Genomic DNA, 18,124 nt, shown 5'->3' on the forward strand with positions numbered 1-18,124 from the left:
AAAAAAAAAAAAAAAAAAAAAGCAGCAAGAAAAAAAAACTCAAAACAAAAACAAACCTCTTTTCTAGACTTCAAAGTATTTTTTTTTTCCTCTCATTGAGTTTATTGGTACATTTTAGGTATACAGTACAGTTACATTCATCATTGGGATCTTGTACCTGACTTCAAATTATGTTAAGAAGTTACTTCTGAAAAAACATAATCTAATTTTTAGTCTTTCATTTTTCAGTGAAAAGAGCCAAGTACTAACTTCTGGTTACAATAAAAATAGGCAAATCAGAAAAGGAAAGAAAAATAGTAACATTTAATTAATATTTTGCAAATATAAGTAAAACACCTATTATTTTATAGTTACCACTAAGCTAGGGCTTATAGAAAGCTCAATTAAATATTAAAATTAACATGTGAGACTCCAAAACACATAATAATCTAGAAGGAAGGTTAAGAAAAAAAAGTGCTGTGAATAAAAAAAAACAAAACAAAAAACCAAACTTGTAAGTGAAGAAAAATATTCGAAAATGAGTGAACTATCTTAATTACTCACACTTACGAGAACAGAGAAGTTAAAGAGTGTTAACTCAATGTTAAGAGTGACCAAAAACAAAAGCAAGCAAGCTCACAGCATGTTAGTGTTAAGCTCATAAAACAGTCTTTTTGAATGACTGAGATCTTCAGGTTATTCTATCATTTCTCTTAGCTGATCAGAAACTTGTACCAAGATGATACTAGAACCTTATTTCTTCTGTTCCTTTAGCTTCATGAAATTTAAAACTTTGAAAGTTTGATTTCACCTCCAAAAACAAAATTCTCCACTAGTCATAAAAGTAATGAAACCTGAAATATACATGTATATTCCTTATTTGTAAAATTTCCATATAAAAATTATACAGAATAATGTAAAAAACTGAGAAATAATTACAATTTAAAAAGGACTACCAAATCTGTAGGTTCAGATTCAGTTCATATTCCAGGAAGGAAAACCATTTATTAATACAAATAATCTCCAAATTCCAGGCTGTCCTTGAATTTGCAGCAATCCTCCTGCCTCAGCTCCCTGAATGCTGAGATGACAGGTGTGCACCACCAAGCCCTATTTTTATTTAGTTGTTCATATTCATCCTTTACGTCTTGATTTAAATTTGTTTCTCAGTTGGGTCTTTGCTGACACCCATTTATTAATTACTTATTATTTCCTTATTTTTTAGGTTCTAGGGATTGAACCCAGGGCCTCACGTGTTTGTACACACATTCTACTACTGAGTTATACACTCAACTGTTTACCTCATATTTATTACTCTTGCACTTTATACTTTTATACTTTGTTAAGCACAAAACTTGCAAATACATGCTATATATATCTTCTTTGCCAGACAATAAGATGTATAAGGGTGGGGGAATGTCTGTTTATCTCTAAAACTTGAAAATATTTGTCAAATGAATCCCTTGGCAATGTAGAATCATTCTGAAACCTAAGATTTAAAAAAGTTTTTTTTCTTTATCTTTTTTTTTGGTACTCGGGATCGAACTCAGGACCTTGCACTTGCAAGGCAGGCACAGTGCCACTGAGACAAATCCCTATCCCTTTTTCTTTATTTTTAATGACTAAGAAACATGAATGGAAAACTGTTAAAGACATGACCTTAAATTTCATTCTTAATATTAACTTCTACTAAATTTCTTTCTTTGTAGTTACTAGGGACTGCTTTTAATTTTTTAGCCCCAGTACTTTCTGAGCATTAAATCAGGATCAGAAACTAGTATTACGGAAAACATCCATTCTAGGTTACTTCTGAGACACTTCAACTTCTGAGTAAGTACAATTCCAAAGCAACCACACTTTGTCTTTTATTATATAAAATAAATAAAAAAACTGTGTAAGAAGTACTAATGCATTTTAGGTAATAAAAAAAGAGCCTGAAAAAAAAAATAGTTTGAAGGCTCTTGTCTTTTTAAGAGCCTGAAGATATTTTACAGTTCTTTTTTAAACTTTCCTACCATCTTCTACCAACATCAAACACAAGATTAAAACAACCCTATCTACTTGAAAAAAAATTTATTTTGAGATGGGGGCCTTGCTGTTACTCATGTCAGTCTCATGTCACACATTCAAGCAATCCTCTGCCTCAGCCTCTTGAGCAGCTGAAACTGTGAGTGCCATCAAACCAGGACTTACACACGTGTGTGTGTATGTGTTTGTGCATCCAACTCTCTCTCTCTCTCTCTCTCTCTCTCTCCCACCACCCTCCTCTCCCTCTCTTTCATTTTGAGACCTGGTCTCACTCTGTAGTTCAAATTGGCCATCTCACTATTTAGCCCAGGTTGGCCTTGAAATCACTGATCCTCCTGCCTCAGCTTCCCAAGTGCTGAGATTACAGGTGTGCACCACCTTGCTCACCTTCTCGTATTTTGAAAGTGAACAATTCAAACAGTAATAGCTAACATTAATCAGCAGTGTCTTTATGCTAGACTTTGCCCATGGTCACACCGGACAGGAAGCTAGGATTTGCACCTGCCAAACCTGGATCCAAATCTCCTGCTCTTTTCATTGGCTTAAAACTGTAATGGTTCCTATCTTTAAAATTCTATCTTTATTCCATATGCCCTTCCATCTATTTCTCTTGCTACTGCTCTGAAGAATTTCTACTTTTCTTACTTATTCTCTTCCTATTAGTAAATAATGAGTAATTTAAAAATTCCTCATGACCAAAACATAACCACCCTTGCCTCATCATTCACTCCCACAGCTGATCAATCCACTGGCAAATCCTCTAGCCCCATCTATCTTAAGCATTTCCTCCATCACTGCTCAGTCCAGGCCACCATTATGCATGTTCTTTGAGCTCAGCTATCAGTTTAGGACTCATTTTATTTCAATACTTGCATGTATTTTTTTATCAGTTTTCTACTCAAATGTCATCTATCAATCAGGAATTCCTTTTCTAAATAAATAGCAACGTCTCCATTTTTGTTTTATGTTTCTTCATAGCACTGTTCTAATATTCTCTATAAATACTCAATTTTTTATCTTCTGGTTACCTTTCTCCTTCATTCCACAGAATGTCCCTTTTATAAAGATAAGGAACTAGTCTGTTTATTAAACACTATTAACCTAACACAATTATAAGTACATAGTAGGTGCTCAATTAATGCTGAATGATTAAAATTACTTTTGAGTATCTATGTTCTTCCTTTGTGTTCTTAAAATTTAATATTTGGGGAAGAGCATTTCTATTGTTTCTACTGGCATGTGCAAGGTTCTAGATTAAATCCCCAGCACTACAAAACCAAACCAAATCCCAAAAATAAAAAAGATACGATTGTCAAGTTAAAAACCATAATCAGATGAAGCTAAAATTTAAATATCAAATATATTCAGTTTTAAAATTATTGATCCCTAAATAAAAAAATCACATTTACAGTTTTAAGATCTTCATATTTCTGTAAACAACATTCACAATATCCTTTTTTTTTCTTCTCTTTCAACTGGAGATGAACTGGGGTTCCACCACATTTATCGCCATCTGTTTGGATTCTGGTGACAGAAATACATGGTATAAAAATTAGCTGGTAAACCTGAAGAGTAATTTTAAAAATTTATTTTTCTAACCCATCATACGTAGAAGCTGCCATAACTTACACAGAGATCTTTATCAGTAAAAAATGTCAACTACATTTCTTTTTAAGAAATGTAAATGGAAACTAAGAATGTAATGAACATTCTTGAGATGGCTGAGGAAAATCATTCTCATTAACTGGAAACATTAAACCCTCCCCAAACTAAAGTGTCTAAATATAACCTACTTAAAACGGATTCGGACTTTGAGCCTAGTTTAAGGGCAGTAAAAACTTTTACCCAGGGTATGTCAGCAGAATACTTATTAGAACATATACAACCACTACCACCACAGCACAGAACGAACCATTTCAAATGCTGGTCGATAAAGAAACTATTACGAGATGATAATATAAACAATATTCCTTCTGAAAGTAAAGATTCAAACTAACCTTAGTTTAACCTGAGCTTGCTTTTGGACGCTAGTTGGCTTATCTACATCAAATGGACTGCAGGGCTTCTGAACAGAATAGTTTATAAAAGGCATATTGGTCAGCTGAAGATAAAATGGCCTATAAAATCTAAAAGAATAATAAAAAAAACAAAACAAGCTTCTTTATGAGAAAAAAAAATCTTAAAGCCTTACATTTCAAAATCATACAATTCAAGTGAAATCTCAAAACAGAAATTGAGTAGGGCTCAAAGTACCATCAAAGAACAATCTGTAGGCTTTATGTTAACATTTAAAAACAATTTCTAAACTGTGGTTAAAATACACATAAAATTTCATATCTTAACCATTTTAGTTGCACAATTTCAGCATTTAGCATTCACAATACTGTGGAATCATCACTAATACCATCATCCATCCCCAGAACAAGTGGATCCAAAGCTCTTTTACTTCATCAGCTCACAAACTCTTAACAGTCCCAAGTCTGCACATTCGTTTCCCAACCCTTTGGGAACTATCACTCTTCATATTATTCTTATGAGTTCTACTATTGTACGTGCTTCATGTAATTGGGATAATGCAGTATCTTCCTACTTATCAGAATAATTTTCAGACATTTCATCTATGTTATAATACATTTAAAATTTCATTTTTTTAGACTTTTTATTTGCCCTGGACGGCGGCCACACTAATATATGAAGTAGCATCTCATTGCGATTTACACATGCATTTCTCTAATCAATGGTCAGTTTCTTTTTATTTACTTGTTAACTATTTATATAGTATCTCTGATAAATGTCTATTCAGTGATTTGGTCCATTTTTAAATCAGGCTATTTGATGTGTTTGTTTTTGTTCCCCAAAGTCTATGTCTGGAAGGCGACTAGAGCATAGAGGCACTGTACTCATGAGTAGTCAGTCTTCTGATGAGCTCAGAGCGGGTTTGCTGTGAGGATGTGGGGCCTGGTTAGAGGTCAGTCTCTGGGTGTGTGACCTAGAAGGGTGTGTTCTTCCTTGTCCCTGGTCTCTTCCTTCTCTGCTTTTTGGCTGCCATGGGATGAGCAGCTGTCCTCTGCCAGGCCTTTCTACCGTTTCTATCTTGAAGCCAACAGACCTTAGACTAAACCCATTGGAAACTGCGAGCCAATTAGTCCACTCCTCCTTTAAGAGTTGCCAGTGTTGGGTATGGGCTGCAGGAACAAATACAAGTGATATTTCCTTTTGATTTAGACAATTTTATATTATAAATATATATGATATAAACGATACCATATAAATATATTCTAGATATTAACCTCTTGCAAATCTCTTCTCCTGTTCCTGGGGTTATATTTTTATTGTGTACTGTCTTTTGATATGCAGAAATGTAGAATTTTGAATAGTGGATATTATGTTTAGGTTTTATATTTCCAAACACAACCTAGTAATTTTTTAAAAAACAAATGTAGGAGTACTTTTTAGTACTAGTTCTAAATCACGTGGTATTGCGTTTAGCCAGAGAGTGATTATTTGAATACTCAAAAATGAGTTGGTCTCATGATTGCATTAAACCAAATACTTTAAAGATACATTTACATTATACTGAAACTAAATTCAGTCCCTGAACACAACTGAATCAATTCTATAGAAATATTAGTTAGTATAAGGGGACCTAACAGTATTAATGAAGACAGCTTAATTACCTAGGAATTTTCTCATTTAATACTGTAATAACAGATTGGCTTTAGATACTTACTGGCTCGTATCTTCTACTTTTACAAAAGGCTTTTTCAGTCTTCCTGCTTCAGAAAACAGAAAACATAGTATTAGATGCCTTCTTTTTCTAAATAAAACCACTGTGGGGGAAAAAAAAATCACCCCAAAGCCTAAAACAACAACACACAAACTTCAAAATTTTAAGCCTCAAGTGAAAAATTTTCCAATATCACTCTATTTTCCCTCCCTTCATATTTTTTAAAAAATAAAAACTCTACAACAAATATTACTGTTCAATAATAATATAAGGGTAATCAAAACAACATGAACAAATATTTTATAAATACTCCCAGGGTAAACCACTTCAAACATCTTTCACATGTTATCATAATTGGCACTGTCACCATCTCACTTTACTGCTGTCTTAATTCACTGATTATTTCTAGTTGGAGATACTTTGTAGCAGAATAATATTATCTCCTTGCAGCATGATCCAACCCAGTTGTTTTCCTGTCTTTTAGAATAAATTTCTTCTGCATCATCCAATACAAGTTTCATGTACTTTGTACTGCTCACAGAGTCAGACCTGAATGGAGGATCTATTCTGCAAGTATCTGGAGATGAGACAGGTGGGCCACACCGTCACCTGTACTTTCTGACCCAGGCCCTGGTACACCACGGTGGAATCTCACAAAGACCAAACTACCTACCCACTGCTTTGCTCATATTCTCAGATTCTTAAAGTGAATGGAGTTCCCCAAAAATTTATGGACAGAATTCAGCAGGAGCACAAATGGAAACCAAAAAAACTGCACTTTTATTTTCACTAGTCTGATATTTAACATTTCCTCCAACTATAAATCTAAGCAATAAATCACAGTAGTAACTTTGACATCACTGAAAAGAACAATTTTTCACATCATATAAGTTACACAACTATCTCAAAGCATCGTTTATGGTCATCACTTTAAAATGTCAGCAGCAAGGCAGGTGTGGTGGTGTATGCCTGTAATCCCAGCATTCTGGGAGGCTGAGGCAGAAGGATCCTAAGTTGGAGCCCAGCCTGGGCAACATAAAGACACTTCATGAGATTCTGCCTCAAAATTAAAAAATAAAAAAGAGCTGAAAATGTAGCTCAGCCTGAAGGCCCTGGGTTCAATCTGCAGTAGGGGTGGGGAAGGGATATGTGGCATGGTGACATATAGCAGCAATGAGAATCAGTGCTAGAAATTTTTTTTTTTAAGGTACTGGGGATAGAACTTGGGAATTTGCACTTGTGAGGCAGGCGGCGGCATCACTGAGCTAAATCCCCAGCCCTAGAACTTGTTTTTACTTCAAAATAAAAAGCAAGTAACCACTATTTCATTATAAAAACTACTTTGGTAATGACTTTCAATACAATCAGTTTTCTTGATCACCTGTTGATTAAAAAGATAAAAGATATTATTCTTGGAGAGGATAGGGGGACACAGACTTCACCAGACTGTCAAAAGAGTCTATGCCCTAAAAATGACCAAGAAACTTCTGAATAAATAAAATCACTTACATGACTTTAGAAACTATTTACTATTTGCTAGAAGCAAATAAAACACATTTATGGCTATCAACTTACTTCTTGTTTTTTGTGTTCCAATACCAACTTTTTTCCCCTTCAAAAAAAGAAAAGACAAAATGAAAAAATGGAAATAAAGTGTTTGTAAATGGGGAGGGGAGAAAGGGGGCGAAGGGAGGGCACGGATAAGGGGAAAAAATGAGAGCCAAGACCTGTCATGTAAAGGTACAAGATCCCAATGATGAGTGCAACTGTACTGTATAACTAAAATGTACCAATAAACTGAAGGAAAAAAAAAAAAGGAAAAGGAAAAAAAGAAAAGACAGGGTTTGAAAGTACAGTGAAAAACCATAATGGCAACTGTTCATTACTCTCAAGATTTAAAAAAATCTTGCTTTTGAAAATCAACTCAACCATAAAAACAATGATCACTCAATAATTAGATTCTGTATATTGGTATAGAATTTAGTATTACAAGCTCAATTTTACAATAAAACTACAAATACCTTGCATTTTCTGTAACTATTTTAGCTTTCGTAGAAATTAACCAATATGGGAAAGTTACTGTCCATGAAATCTAAAGACCTTTGTATGAGGAGCCAGGGATTTAGCTCAGTGGCACTGTGCTTTGCCTGGCCTGAGCTGGATCCCCAGTACTAAAACCAACAAAAAAACCAACAAAAAAACCACTTTGTGTTAAACTGAACAAAGGAATTAGTAAAAAATTCGCTAGAGTTTATCAGTTCAGCCAATGTGAAACATGCTATAGAATCAATATTACTGATTATAGCCAAAAACTATGGACAACATTCAATGAGCAACTGTCTAAAGCCAGCAGTTATAACTCCAATTGCATCTCATCTTTGTTGCTAGAACAAAGAAAGAGTCGCAATGGTCAAGGAATACCAATGGAGTCTGTGTTTTTCTTCTTTCTTCCACAGCTCTGCTCTAAGATTGGGTCCCAGTTACAAAGTTGTGGTTTTAAAGTAGCATGGGGAGCTAAAACTGAGAAATCTCATTCAGGAAAAACTGGGAAAAGGCTTTTCTGGCATGAAGGGGAAATTTAGGAAAGGAGCAAGCTGGAGATGGAGATCCCTAATGCCCTGTTTAAATAAATTCACCCAAGTGCCAGGCTTTCAGTTACAAAGAAATAAGAAAAAATTATCAAATCTTGAGGGAAAACAACCATCAGATGCTACCAACAAGATAGTATCGCTCTCAGAATTATCAGAGAAAGACTTTAAAAGTGAAAGCAAAAACACTTAAAATGAGCCTAAGATTTCAGTAGAAAAATTATAGTATAGTTGTAGAAAGTGTCACTTTCCTTGTCAAAAGAACAAGTGCCAAAAATTACCATGACAAACTATTATGTCTTCATTTCTTTGTATACAGGAATGAATGAAAAACACACCAAAAAAGAGTGCTCTGGGAACGAGAGCAAAGACAAAGTTAAGAGAAACTCCAGAAGAGAAGTTCAAGGAATGAACAGAAATAGTTGGGAGAATGAATATGGTCATTATCAAACGAATTTGACAGGCTGATCAGGAATTTCATTATCTTTAAAGTCAAAACGTGAATGAGAAACATGGAGATTTGAGTAGCATAGATAAGGATTATAAAGATTAAACAGTACATACGTAGAGATGTAGGAATTTTATTATTTTTGTTTTAAAGGATGAAGAAGGTCTGAACCTGTACTGACACTTCAAAGAAAAATATACACAAAATTCAGAAACATGCATAGATTCTAGAAACCTATCCTTGCAATATTCTAAGAGGCAGTAATATTTTATACTTGGTAGGACAATTTTACGGACACATAAAAAAAAGCAAACAATTGTTTTTAAAAAATCAGTTTAAAATTAAAGAAGACAACATACCACATCTCTTACAGAAGTACTTGATTTCTTGATTAAGTACAGCTCTTGTTTCTTTTGTTCAATGTAGCATCTAATATCTTTATTAAAAAAGGGCTCAGGATTAGCAATTTTTCTTGTGGCGTTTAACAGAGTTGTAACAAATTTAGGTGAAGGACTTACCATTACAAATGTCCCTTATTACTAAACTTTTCACTATGCAAAATCAGAAACCAAGGGACAGACGTGGGTACTTGTTAACAAATATTGTTGAAAGATAATAAAATCTTACCATCAATATGAAGAATCTTTACTCCCCAAGATAAGGCATTTGATAATATGCTATTTGAAGGAATAAGATCCTGTTTAAAAAAAAAAAAAAAAAAAGGTTTTAAGTAGGAAAATTATCTAAAATGAGTCCCCCCCCGAAAATTCTGAAGTGTAATGCCATTGAGGTGGTTATTCATAACAGGCCCTATGAATTAGAATAGCAAAGTGCACATTGTTTTTTCTTTTAGCATTTCTAAAATCAATCTTACTTAATATATTCCCATATTCTTGACAATTAATGCATACTATAAGGCCAATTTCAAATTTCCAGTAATATTTTACAAGGCCACAAGATGGGGATGTTTCTCCATGAAAAGTAGATTCTGTTTTTTGTAAAATGAGATACATGTGCAGTTTAGCTGTGAAAGATTAAGAAAACAATTTCCACGTTTTTAGTAACAAAATTACAGTGTGATTTTTAAAGTTCCTACTTACGTGATCCTTGATAGCTTTTTCGACTAATAATTTTCCTCTGCTTAAACACATCTGTTAAAAAAAAGCAAAGCAAACATGAAAGTTAAAAAATAGTAATTCATTGGAGGAAATATTAGTTAAAACAGGTAAATCTATAACAGATTCAAGAGGTCAGTTCTTGAAGTAAATTCTATTCAACATAAAGAATAGGTTCCACTAGAATTTTTATCTACAATGAGACAGTTTACAGTTAGTTTCTCATTAAAGACTAAGAAAAAACTATATATACACTATTTTTACAGGCTATTTCACTTTTTAAATATTATGAAAAGTAGGTGAGATGCTACAAATTAACTCAGAACTCATCACCACTGTATCATTATCGTGCACTAAAAAAGCGTTAACTATAAGAATACATGACTCCTTTGATCGCTTTTCCCTTCTTTGCCTTTTCTTCTATGTCTCTTTTCTCAAGTGATTTTTTTGCACCTCATTAGTTTGCTTGTTTCCCCCAATTCTCAAATCATTTGAAAAGGATATTTTTAAAATGGCAACTTAATTACACTTCAATCTAAAAATTAGCAAATTAAACACTTTATCCCTTCCCCTCACCACAATTAATTAAATCTATTTAATTTGTCCTTCATATATTCCATTTTATTGGCAATGGATTGACAGAAAGAGAGGTGATGTTGGGAATTCTATTAGCAGGGGTTGGTAGCCTTTTTATGCTAAGGGCTGGAGAGTACACATTTTAGGCTCAAGTAGGCTATCTAATTTCTACCAAACTATGGACACACAAGAACAACCAAAAATAATAGCTACACAAACAGGTGTGGGGATGTTCCAATTACATTTAATAGACAATGAAATCTGATTTTCATAACATTTTGGCTTGTTTAAAAATACTTGCTTTTTTCTTACCATTTGCGAATGGAAAAACTATGCTTAGTTTACAAGCCATACAAAAAACCGAGCAGGGTAGACTTGGCCATTTTGCTTACTGATACTCTGAAGTTTAAAAAAGGTTTTCTGTTTCTCCTTCAAAAGAATGATCTGCTATTAACTCTTTAGTTATAAATTATTCTGAAAAATAAGCGCCAAATTAAAAAAATTTTATAATTATTTTTTGGTACCAGGGATTGAACTTGGGACCTGGTGCTTGCGAGGCAGGTGGCAGCACCATTTGAGCTAAATCCCTGCCCCCAAAAATTAACTTTCTAAGACAGCAGCCTTGTTAATTAGAAAGTCACAGATATGTGGCTTTACAAGTGAATTCTGCTACCAACCTGTTATTAAAAATCATGAGGTTCTCAGGCCACAACACTTCCCAGTCTCCAAGTATACTGAAAAGACTTACTGTGTCAGGAGTCTTAAATGAACTCCCATCATGACTGGGATGAGGTGAAGTGGCTTCTGCAGTATATGTGGATTCTGGACTTGGGACAGGAGAAATTCGACTCAGTGTTTGCGCAAATTTTGCTTCCTTTTTACTTGAAATAAGATAACTGATATCTTTGCTGAGAAATTCTTCAACTCGCTAGAAGAAAACAAAGTATTTTTAAGTAACTCATACAAACCTTAAATTGTTTCACACAGTAGGTACATGATAAAATTTCAATTTGATGCAATGTAGCACCTTGTACATTGGTGTTATTTCATGGTGTACTCGTCTGAATTTGGAGTCTAAGAAAGTGTAATAGGAGTTCCAGTAATGTGCTAGCCATTATTCTTATGTACTTTATCATAATTAATGTAGCAGGTCTAACAAACCAATGATACTAATATTTTCTACATTTTTCAGAGTAGACAACTTAAGTGACTTAAGATGACACCTTGTAAATAGAAGAATTTGAATATAGATATTCTGACTCAAATCTGATCTAAGCAGCAGCGTCCAGTGGAACTTTCTGCAGTGATGGAAATACTCTTTGCCTGCTGCATTATCCTATCCAATAAGAACAACTTGTCAGGTGGTCACTGAGCACTTCTTCAGAGGATTACTAGAGGCAGGAAGCCTTCACTCTGATGAGCAAGACTGAAGAGAATTTCCCCACTAAAATGTTTGCAAACAGCTGCTTAAATGCCTGAATTTAAAAACACATGTGCCAAAAATCAATGTCAGTGAACATCACCCACATCCCAGGACAGGAAAATTAAACCAGACAAAAAATACTATATTACTAATATAGTAATATAGTAATATAGTAATATAGAATATTACTAATCATATATGTGGTACATAAAAACACTAAATACTAAGTAAATTATTAATTCTTAATAATCTATCTACATAAACGGGAGGCTTGTGAAAATTAACAGCTATACCTAAAATTTCCACAGGATCCAAGGAAATTATAAGAAAAAAGGAAGCAAAGTTTATGTTTAGATTTCATCTAAGCACTGCTAAGAATTGGCTGCTGAGATATGACCTTCTTAGATTAAATGCAAATCACCTTTTTTTCTGGAGCAACATTCATGCTCTCTTTTTTGGGGGGGTACTGGGGATCAAACTTGCATCCCTGCGCTTGGAAGATTGGTGGCAGAACCACTGAGCTAAATCCCCAGCCCCATGAGGGTCTATTCTAGACTCTAACCATACAAGGCTGGTAGGAACAGAAATGACAACTTACATTTCATGTACTATCTTCATCTTCATAACTGTGAGGTAATTTTTCAAAAGAAACCCAGCCCCCTACACATTAGATAAAATATAAATAACCTAAAACTCAACCATTTTAAATGTATAATTTAGTAACGAGTCATTTGCAATGCAGTGCAACCATCCATTTCCAGAACTTTTGGTCATCTCAAGTGACTGTACTCATTAAACAGTATCTCCTTACTCCTCTATCTGCTCAGCTCCTTCTAAGCTTGTCCTACTTTGTCTGTACATTTAGCTATTTTTCAGTACCTCACTGCAATAGTTTAAACATCCCCACTAAAACTTGCGTTCAAGTTTAATTTACATTGTGAGGTATGAGGTATTAAGACACTGAAAACTTAATCCATAATCCAACTATGGTTTTGAAGGTTAGAACCATGGGAAAATAAGTTACATGAAGCCACAAGGGCAGGGCTGGCCATAACTAAAAAGCATTGTGGCTTTTTTTTTGGCAGTACCAGGGATCGAACTCAGGACCTTGCACTTGTGAGGCAGAAGCAGTGCCACTGATCTAAATCCACGGCCCGCATTGTGGCTTTTTAAGAGGATAGATCTAGACTAGGATGGCCTGTCTCACTCAACATGTGGCGTCCTGATCCATGAGAAAACTGCAGAGTTGCCAACAGCAAGGACTTCACCAGATTCGAGATGCCAATCTTGAACCTCCTAGCTTTCAGAATGGGGGTCAAGTAAGTCTTAATTCTTAATATAATATTTTGTTTATTCATTTTACCCATAGATCATTTGGGCTGTTTGAACCTTCTGTAAATAATTCTGCTTTATATGTGGATATACAAATATCTCACTGACATCTTGCTTTCAATTCTGAGCTATATACCCAGAAACAGACCAGCTGCAAAACTTTTAATGGAAATTATCCATACAATTTTGCATCGTGGTCATATCATTTTACATTCCTACGAACAGTGCACATGCACAATGGCTCAATTTCTCTGCAACCTTGTTAAGGTCTGTTATCTTATTGTTCTTTGACAGTAGCCAAACTAATCAGTCTGACTCACTATGGTTTTGATTTCAATTATTGGCCTTTAAATATTTTCTTTCTTTACATCCTTTATCCTTTTTAATTGGGTTATCTACTGTTTTAACTGTAGAAAGTTTCCAGAAAAAATTATCCTGGATGTTACTTATCAGATACACGATTGGAATCTCCTACCTTTCTCAGGTTGTCTTTTCTCACTTTATAATTTCTTTAGCGGCAGAAGAGTGCTTAATTTTGACTAAGTCCAATTTATTTTCCCCTAAGAATTTTACCTTACATTTAGACTAAGATCCATTTTATTTTTCAAATGATAAGAGTCCAATTTCATTCTCTTGCATGTGGATACACAGCTTTCCTAAAACCAGTTGTTGAAAGGATTGTCCCTTCCCTTCTTCCTTGATCTTTTTAGTCCTGTGTTTTCTGTCCTGTTCCACTGTCTGTGTCTATCCTTAGGTTAGCACCACATGTCATTTGATTTTTCATTTCTTAAAGATTGACTTAAACTCACTGGTAGTGAATAAAATGTCCTTTATGATGTGGTGCTGACAGAATCTTTTTTATTGCCATTAACCCTCCATCTAATTCCCAAGTTCAACACACACTGCAGTAACACAAGTTTAGCAAGCAAACGTTAGTGTTAACAAATATTTTAAATATGCTTTTTCTTACATTAAATATATCTAATTTTGCCTAGTATATTTCTACCATGCACCCAAAACTCAGCTCAAATGCTGTTTGCTATGATTCTTAAAGGAAGCGTTAATCATCTTCATATGTGTTCTAACAGCAATTTCTACATACTTTTGTTAAAGCATTCACAATGCTTTACTGTAAACTGTCTATGCGATGCTCCCACTAGACTGATTATTACTACGAGAGGACTGGACTGTACCTGTTTTATTCGCCCTCAGCATTTTTAACAGTGCTGGCACAAAGGAGAAAATGCTGAGTTTAAATGGTGTCTGTACAATGTACTCCTCAATTCCTCAGAAGTAACCTCTCTTGAAACTTCATGATTTTACCACAGTCACTGACCCACATCTCCACCTAAAACTTGATAGGATGGACATAGGATTCATTTCATAATCTATCAAAAGACATGAAACTAGCCACTGTGTAATAATTGTTGAATTAGTTTTACCAGAGTCTTTGATTTATTAAAAATGGTTGAATGTATGCCTTTACATAACTTGCAAGCTTACTTTCTGATTAAGTCAAGGTCACAGTGAGAATACCAAAATATTTAGTTCTGTCCTCAAATTAATGATACTGCAAGGCAGTTGCTTTTACATTTCTGCTCTTCTATAGTTGCTTTATTTTAGCCAAACTGCTTAAACATGGACCTAAATATGATGGGTTCCAAGACAGTTTTGTACCAGCTATTTTTCTTGCCATTATTAGAAATGTTTTCCCATTATGTCAAAATATGCCTACGCTCTCAGTGGCTGAATCTGTCAGAAGTATTCTGTGCAGACAAGTGGGGAATTAATATGCTTATATAAACTATGACAAAAATATACAGTAAATGTTTAAGTTTAAAAAATGTATTAAAATAAGACACCCTCCACTAATCCTCATCAAAATACTCTCCCTCACTTCAAGCACACTTACTTATCCCATTGTTCTTGTCACTTTCTGAAGCAGCTCTGAAAGTCCTCTTTCATGTGTGTCTTTAGGGACAATACCCTGGCTGCTTTGTTGTTCTGAACTGCTTCTAAACATTCAACTTTCATAGTCATTCTGACTTTGAGGAAAAAGCACGAAGCCACATGGTACAGATCCAGAGAATAATCCAAATGAGAACACAATATAATGTTTTTATGGACCAACATTTCCATGGGATGGCACTGAGCAGCAGCATTCAACATAGTTTTGATCACACCTTCAAAAAACACTCACAAAAGGAGACTACCAGAACTGTTTCAGAAAGTGACAAGAATGACAGGATTGCCATGTGTGGTAGCTCACATCTGTAATCTCAGCACTCAGGAAGCCGAGGCAGGAGGACTGCTGTGAGTTTGAGGCTGGACTACATAGTGAGTTCAAGGCCAGCCTGAATTACACAGCCAAGACCCTGTCTCAAAAAACAGATGAGATAATTGTTAGAAGGGGGAATATTTTGACAGCAATGACAATGTATTTTTTACAGTAATACAATTTTTAAAAAAATTTAGATATTCACTGAATTTTTGAGCACAGATCATAAAGTGGTCAATTAAACAAAGACAGTACTACAAGATGTTCATGTGAAGCAAGATAAGTAGTAAAAACATCTTTTTAGTAATAGAAATGGTAAGTATGCTACAGACAGAAATTTAAGACCTAGGGAATGAATATCCTTGACTTATACAGGAAAGAGTGGGTGGGAAAAATCAGAATTCAATAAATTTTTTAAAATTAAGGAAAAACTTAACCAATGAAACAGAAAAATCTAAAGGCTTGGGAGAAAATTTAGAAACTATGACCTTAATATGCTCACTGAAATGTGTCAAACCATTTTAGGGTAAAGATAATAAAAACAAAAGGTTCCTTAATTATTATGTATGGCAGAAGATATTCAAAATTTGTTAAGTACCTCATGAACTGCTGTGGGGATGGGAAAGAAGAGGGCAGGGGAAGCGGCTGCTGCTCTTGTCACTGTATTGCTGTTTTGGACACACTGAATATGATTTTTTTCTGAAGGATTATAATGCTAAAAATACAAATCTAAGTACCACTGATTTAGACCATTAGACCTAGGGTGAACCGAGTTATCACCATAAGAAAGCTGTCCAACTGTCAAACAGCTATTTTGAAGCCTGCGATTGCTAAAGGAACAGAATTGGGATATGCTGTGTTACACTAGGAATTAGAAGGCTAAAAGTACTGACTGGGCCAATCAACTTTTGTGTACTCAAGAACTTCATTTCCAAAGTCAATGGATCTTTACTCATGTCTAATGCCCTTCACACATTAGAACACTTGATAGGTGGCAGTCAATATAGGGACAGGCCTTTAGACATCACCTTTAGAAATGTGTACGATCATCATGATAAATGCGACTGCTATTACAGTGTGTGACAATATTTCAGTTTAACAAAACGAACAGCAAAAAAGTAAAATATAACTTTTCAAAGATGGATTTGCCTGTTAGGTTTCCTAATTATATAACGTAAGAAAGATTTAATTTTTAATCCAAAATTCTGTTCCTTTAAAGACACTAACATTTTGTTGAGGGTATCTCTTAAGATATGTGTGAATACTATTCAACATCATTATGTTGTTGTTTTTTTGACACAGGATCTCACTGTGTAGTTTGGACAGGCCTTGACTCACAACGTAGCCCAGTCTGGCCTTGAACTCAGAGTGATCCTCCTGCCTCAGACTCCCAAGAGCTGGGACAACAGGCATGAGCCACCATGCCCAGCCTTCAACACCAACTTTAACTCTGTGGGTTGAATAGGTTTTCTGTAATAATTCTTTTTGGTCAGGCTACAAAATGGGTTAGAAGATTAAAACAAATGGGTTTCTTATCCTTTTCTTTTGCTTTGGGATTGAATCCTGCGGCACGCCAAACAGATATTCTCAGTCTCCAAATGGTTTTTCATTAATGAAAAACAGCTGAAAAATCAAGCTTGGTTCAAACAGATGATTGGTTACAAGTATACCAAAACAAAATTTAAACGATTATATATCAAAAGTACTAGTCACAAATTTTTAGTTTTTGATCAATATAGTTTTCACTTACCCCTCCTAGGTCCTTTATGTCTTTTTGCAGTTTTTCAGATAAGGTGGCAGAAGGTAAGTCAAGATAAAATACTTTTCCCCAGAGCGGCTTACATTTGGATTTTTCTGGTCTGTTACTATTTTTAAGAGATTTCAAAGATGATTTGTTCTTTTCATTTTTCACTTGGATTCCACCTGTATTTTAAAAAGCTTTGAATTAATGTCTCAAATAAAATTTTTAGTTTTAGAAATATTGTATTATGCAATAATCGTATAACAGGAAGGAAAAATCCAAACCATCACACCCGTTTAAGTCGTTAACACTTAAATATATTTTATTACCACCACTTAGGATAAAAGCGAAATATCCTAGTTGTTGGAAATTAAAAGTTGAATCACAGGATGTATTAAAGCACAGATCTACATAACCTTTCCTGGAAGCCTTTCTTACGATGTAAACTCCATGGAGATATTTACTCAACTATTTACTTATTGAGCATCTAGCATTCTGCTGAACACTCAAAATTGCTTCAAATATTAAAACACCCAGCAATACTAATCAGAACGACTTAGTCCTCTAGGGCCAGTGACTGCTTTCGTTTCACTAAGAACTTAAAGGTCTATTAAGTACTACATTATCATTTCATTGTTTTCACTGAAAACTTCTGGGACACAATCAACTGCTATGAACTTCTGGATCACAAACTCTCTTAGCTGGTGGCTACGAAGACCTACGAAAGACTTCAGACGCCGAAATGTTTCACCAAATAAAATTTTTAACAGCGAACATTTGCGCTCTCTCGTTTGTAATGTTGAAACAAACAATGGACGTCTCGAATACTTTCCCTCAACGTAAGAGTGAAAACAAATAAACTTTAAGACTAAAAACCCACGCACGACCA

General features: G+C 34.6%; 1 protein-coding gene and 1 pseudogene across 1 annotated transcript in view; both read right to left on the bottom strand.

Moving 5' to 3' along the window:
- Nucleotides 1-17,412, bottom strand: part of Dbf4 (DBF4 zinc finger) — a gene marked incomplete at its 5' end in the record, with an annotated part of 20,508 nt that extends 3,096 nt beyond the window's left edge. Inside the window, 9 exons of the mRNA XM_019208780.2 lie at nt 3,417-3,531; nt 4,005-4,133; nt 5,738-5,783; nt 7,310-7,346; nt 9,130-9,206; nt 9,398-9,467; nt 9,871-9,921; nt 11,210-11,389; nt 17,245-17,412. Of these exons, the coding sequence (XP_019064325.1) occupies nt 3,417-3,531; nt 4,005-4,133; nt 5,738-5,783; nt 7,310-7,346; nt 9,130-9,206; nt 9,398-9,467; nt 9,871-9,921; nt 11,210-11,389; nt 17,245-17,412 (873 nt within the window). The remainder of the gene's footprint in view (nt 1-3,416; nt 3,532-4,004; nt 4,134-5,737; nt 5,784-7,309; nt 7,347-9,129; nt 9,207-9,397; nt 9,468-9,870; nt 9,922-11,209; nt 11,390-17,244) is intronic.
- On the bottom strand, nt 6,031-6,385 carry LOC117284131 (annotated as a pseudogene).
- Nucleotides 17,413-18,124: the final 712 nt, after the last annotated feature.

The sequence above is a fragment of the Fukomys damarensis genome, unplaced genomic scaffold (assembly GCF_012274545.1).
Source record: "Fukomys damarensis isolate Sample0158 unplaced genomic scaffold, DMR_v1.0_HiC HiC_scaffold_4, whole genome shotgun sequence".
In the NCBI taxonomy this organism is placed as follows: domain Eukaryota; kingdom Metazoa; phylum Chordata; class Mammalia; order Rodentia; family Bathyergidae; genus Fukomys; species Fukomys damarensis.